The following is a 5,502-nucleotide window of genomic DNA, read 5'->3' as shown; positions in this document are numbered from 1 at the left end:
TTTTACATATATACTCACGGAAATAGTCATTTTTTGAGCGACAACTTTAGATGACTCATAAAGGGGTCGAAGCACATCCGGAACACTCCAAGCCTATAATGCAAGAACAGATATTTCTAAATTAGTTTTTTAAGAAACTTAAGGAAGTAAACACAAAATGTCCTTTTGCAAAGATCTAATTACCTCGAGATTAAGGTGATCGACAATGTGAATAATTGAACCTCCACCATCACAAGGTCTTATTAAATACCCACTAGAAAGCATTTCTGCTCTCACAAACTGAGAAGCTGAAGCAGCGTTAGGCCCAGCTCCAGAGCCAGAAAGTGACCTCTCACAAACCTTCAAAAGATACATGAAAAACATCAATAGCCAGCAGTTTTTTTTATACAGTATACAGACACTATGAGAGTTGCATACCACAAAACTGCCATTGTCGAGGCTTGTTGTGTATCTCAGGGTCCAGAAATCGCGGGCAGGAGCCAGAGTCGTTGGTGCATATGTCTGACCAAAAGGCATGTTTCATTCATCTTCAAGTGCTAGAGAGATAGAAAACTAATCCAAAAGAAACACTCACCTGCATATACACAAGCTCGATTGTGCCGCCATTACCGGCCGGGAACATAGTGAAAACTTCAAGGCTCCTACAGTCACGGAACCAAGATGGCCGATCTTTGAGGATCTCTGCAATCTGCAAGAAAACAATATGAAACATTTTGACTTGAATCTGTGTAGCATTAAAAAAAGAGTAGCCTTTTCTTACCTTCATAGGTTCTAAACTAACAAGACCACAGGCTCGAGCTGCCACTCCACTACATCTTTGCGAAATAGCAAAGATGCCAACCGAATCCGGACCAGGCTAAACACACACAACATCAGATTTCACATTTCAATATTACACGAACAAAACAAAAAAGCACATAAGTAACAATAGGAAACGTGTATAACCTTCATCCCAGGCATCTGAACCCAATCAACAGCAGTTCCTGTAGCCTTGGATAGGAACTCTGCCAAAGTCTCCTCTGCGATCGAGAGCAATCTAAAAACAAAAAAAATCAAGTTAATAAGGCCAAGAAAAAAAAGTTAAGAAAACAAAAAAAGGCAATACAAAACCAAAACAAAACTTTACCCAGCAGGACTATTCGCATCTCTAAGGGAATGCTGAGGAGTTGTGACCACTGAATCACAGCTTGCATCGGTCACCTGAATTCAAAACAACAACAAGTCAATAACTTTATAACTCAATCTACCTATTGAATAGGTAAGACTAACAATGAACATATATGATTAAAAGAGAGTTACATACAACAGTTGTAAGCTGCTGCTTCATATATCCATTCTCGCAAACAAGCTGAGAAACCTGCTTCTGAAGCCTATCATTCTCCTCCATCAAAAGTTTATTCATGGCAGAAAGCTTCCGGTTTACGCTCTGAAGCCTGGACGCCTCTTTCCTCTGCTTATCTCGGCACCTTAAAAAGCCACACAACAACAAAAAATGCCAAGATTAGACATCGCACAATAACCATATATATAGTCAAAAGAACAGTTAGTACAAGCTAATGAGCAGAAAAAACCAATAACCAAATCTACCAGACAGATTCAACGGAACCCTTTTGTAAAAAAACAGGAAATTGTGTCGGAGAATTGAATCAAACAGCAACAAAAGTAGTCTTTCATATCCATTTGAATATTATAACAAAGATTATAAAAATCCAATACAATCAAATTCCAAATCCCTAATTAAAAAATTATTAATAGTAGCAACGAGAGAGAGAGAGAGAGAGAGAGAAGCAAAACCTGCGGTTCTGAAACCAGACTTTTATCTGCTTAGGCTCGATATTAGCAAGAATGGAACATTCACGGATCAATTGCTGACGCCGGAGAGAGCTAGGCTTAGGACACTCGGCGTAGACACGCTCAAGAGCCTCAACTTGCTCAGCTGTGTACCTAACGTACTTACCGCTACTATCTAAATGTCTATTCATACTGTCACTGCTTCTCTCATGGTGGTTAGCCACCGCCATCTCCATAGTTTTTTTTTNAAAAAAAAAAAAAAAAAAAAAAAAAAAAAAACTCCAAAGTCTCAAACTTTATACTGTTGCAAGCTTCTTCTTCTTTCTTCTTTCGTCTTCTTCAATTAATCTTTTGATGTCTTAGGAAAGTCCGTCGTAGTATGCTTAAGAGAAACGTAAATTGCAATTCTTTTTTTTTTTTCTCTTTCAGACAAAGAAGATTCTATGGTCGTGGCTTGTAGCGAAAGACCAACGACATGTGGAAACTAGAGAGTTTGTCAAAAAAAAAAAAAAAAAAAGTTTAAAGTTTGAGAAGAAAAAAAAGAGAGAGAGAGAGAGATTCAAAAGATCTGAGAATTTTAAAGATTCTTCAAAGAGGAAACAGAACAAAGAACCCAAAAACAAAAAAAAAAGAAAAGAAAACAGAGTTGGATTATGAGGGAACAGAGAAAGACTCTCAAGGGAAGTGATGTCAACTCAACTCTCTCACTTAAAGAAGCATTATATCAGAATTCAGGACACAGAAACAAAAGACTTGGGAACAATGAAGAAGAAACACATGAACATTATTTAGTACAATTGTAGCTGAAAAAAAAAGGTTTTCAAGACTCTGAAGATCAAATACTTTTTAAAGTGGAAGTTTTAAAAAAAAAAAATAGAAGAAAGAAAGAGAGAGTGGGTTTTGTGAGAAAGTGAAGGAGAGAGAGAGAGAGTAAGTGATGTGTGTCTTTGCTCTGGTGAACTTTAGAACAGAGGGAGGGAGAGAGAGAGAGAGAGAGAAGAGAGGAATAAAAGAGAGAGAAATTGAGAAACAGAGGATTTGCACGCAAACCGACAAGCTGTGCATCAGCGAAAAAGAAAAGTGGTGCGTTTTTTTTTTTATATATATTATTAATAATAAATAGAAATACGGCGATCATTTACGAAGTTGTCCCTACTGTTTTTCTGATATGACAATATAGGAATCCATTTACAGTTTTACATCTTTTTCGCTTTTCTTCATTTATTATGGAGTTAAATTTATTTTCTTTTCTTTTTTTTTCATGTAAATTTTATTTATCTCTCTTAATTACACAGTTCTATCAAAGAATATATCTTTTAATTACACAACATACAAATTTCATATGCGTAACTAATTATTATATCTCGAAGAACTTACAAAAAAACTAAAGCTAAGACAAAATTAGCAAAAAAACCGGAAAAAAAGAAATCTAACGTTTGCATTATCTTTTCAAAAAAGTTAATCAATGATGTAACGTATTATGCATTTTTCAAAATAATATAAAATCTATTTTGAGAAACTTTAACGGACATGTTTGTTTGAATGACGTATAATACAAACTTTAGTCACGATTTATCTGCAACATAACTGATGTGAAACTGATTAGTGTACAATATATTTCGATTTAGTTTTGGTTAAAGCTATTAATACTACTTAAAGAAAAAAGTAGAAACTGGATCAGAACAATAAGATATATCTTACAATTCTGAGTGAATAAAACTAACATACTTAAAATGAAATGAAATGAAACACACACAAAAAAAAAACAAAGTCAGTAGTAATTTACTTGAATTTTTTTATAAAAAAATATCTATATGTTTAATCATATGTCTATTAGTTTTGTATTAGGCTGATTGATTTTAGGATTGTAAATGTATATTAACTGATGAAGAAAAACCTGACCCCAGTAAAAAAAAAAACACAAATGAGCTTATTATTATTATTCACGGCTTGTAATCTTTGGAAGGATTTATCTATCTTCTCCCATGAAAGTTTGCTCATTAAAAAGGTAAAACAAGACTTAGTTTTAAGATCTGGTCTCCACTCTCAAAGTTATGCTCTCGAATAGTCGAATGTAGTTAAGGATAGTTCGAGACTTTCGAGTTGCAAAACTGTACCAGAAATTAAATTCGACATTATTGGAAGCCATAAAAGAAGAACAAAAAAAAAATCGACGTTATTAGGAATAAAGAGAGCCTATGATCGCTCTCTCTGTCTCTGACATAATCATTTTAACACATCAAGCAATCAAAGTTATATCTTGTTACAAAACACATTCTCTCACTATCCCCTTTGTGGGTAGTGTGTTTTATTTGTTAGCATGTCTTTTCTTATCTTCATTTATTATACGAACCAAATTTGTATTATCGTAAATAAGATATTATCTATATACATATATGTATTGTATATAGATCCAAATTGGTTATATTAATAAACTGTTTAGGTGTACACTGACTGTGGCATTCACTAAAACAGTTATTTCCAAATTACATTTATGATCTTCAGAGAATAGGACCTTGAGTGAAAAAAAAAAAGATAGCTACGTATATTTGCAACATATGAATGGTAGATTTATAAAGTGAGTGAAAATCGATATTGACTTCAAGGATACAGTAGTTAGGTTAGGTGTGAATTGTGTGATATGTTCAGAGTTAACAGAGGCGTTGGTGCGGAAAATAGTAGTAATCAGAAGACTTACTTTTGAAGCCTTAATTAGCAGCTAGTTAGTAGTAGTTTTAAACTATCTAATTAAAGCTGCGATTTCTTTTGTATTTTTGATAATTAGCAGCGAATAACTTAAGTTTTAAAACTGAAAAAAGAATCAGAAGACAGTGATCAGTCAAACACAGTGATACGACTAAACCTCTTCGACAATTTTTTAAACTATAGCCTTTTTCATTTATCTGTAAGTGTAATTACTTTCTGTAAGAAACTTTTTTATTTTCTTTTGGTTCCAAATTTAATTAATTTTTCTGTTTTTTCCCCTTTTGAAGAAGATAGTAATTTCACTGATCGCACATAACTTTTGATACACATGATATTATGTGTTTGGTTTCTTAAAAATCATTATTAGAACAATACAGTTACAAATATAATCAAACGACAAACTGTTACGATTACTCAAAATGATATATTATTGTTTAATCACTATGCTTAGTTTGATCTGCACTACCATCTTTGTTTTGTTTGTACTCCTCACACTGCAAAGGATTCTGTTTTTAGTGTCATGCCATTTGGATTCTTATGAGTTCGGTTTTGTTTACTAATGTAGAAGATCACCAAAGCAATTTATAAAATAATGAGAAATTACACTAATTAAAATTTTTAAAATGGTTCCTTAAATCCAGACAATCTTTTTATGGCGCCTTTCCCTTCGGTCTTCAATTATCCGTCACACATCGCCGCACTATTTTTCTCTTTTGTTTTTTTCTTTCTTTTATTTACCACAGCCACATACTTGAATCCTTTTCTCTATACATATGCTTCGTTTTAAATTTAAACAACATACTTAAACCTCTTAATAACAACAACAACAGTAGAACAAACAAATGCATTTCACCTACTTAGTTTACGCCACACAAACAAAAAAAAACTAAAAGAAAAATGCAAGTGACGATCAAATTGTTAAATACGTTTTTTTACGCATTTTTATTGTTCAACCTTGTGTTTGTACCGGGGATTACACAGCTTAAACAAATAAAAAGTTTGTGG

The 5,502-nt window shown here is 33.2% G+C and overlaps 1 protein-coding gene across 1 annotated transcript; it reads right to left on the bottom strand.

Annotated features, from left to right (window-relative positions):
• Nucleotides 56-2,021, bottom strand: LOC104763613 (homeobox-leucine zipper protein REVOLUTA-like). The gene is made up of 9 exons (XM_010486966.1): nucleotides 1,795-2,021; nucleotides 1,304-1,466; nucleotides 1,127-1,200; nucleotides 946-1,036; nucleotides 761-856; nucleotides 575-688; nucleotides 418-501; nucleotides 222-339; nucleotides 56-93 (listed from the first exon to the last, which is right to left on the bottom strand). Exons 1-9 carry the CDS (start codon nucleotides 2,019-2,021, stop codon nucleotides 56-58), a joined length of 1,005 nt encoding a protein of 334 aa, XP_010485268.1.

The sequence above is a fragment of the Camelina sativa genome, chromosome 18, assembly GCF_000633955.1.
Source record: "Camelina sativa cultivar DH55 chromosome 18, Cs, whole genome shotgun sequence".
In the NCBI taxonomy this organism is placed as follows: domain Eukaryota; kingdom Viridiplantae; phylum Streptophyta; class Magnoliopsida; order Brassicales; family Brassicaceae; genus Camelina; species Camelina sativa.
Note: the sequence above shows the minus strand (reverse complement) of the source record. Positions and strands in the feature narration are given on the sequence as shown.

Coding starts and splice junctions, on each gene's coding strand:
- LOC104763613 (XM_010486966.1), bottom strand. CDS start 2,021: ATGGCGGTGGCTAACCACCATGAGAGAAGCAGTGACAGTATGAATAGA. Junction 1,201..1,303: donor AGCAGCAGCTTACAACTGTT/GTATGTAACTCT, acceptor TTTTGAATTCAG/GTGACCGATGCAAGCTGTGA. Junction 340..417: donor TCGACAATGGCAGTTTTGTG/GTATGCAACTCT, acceptor TATCTTTTGAAG/GTTTGTGAGAGGTCACTTTC.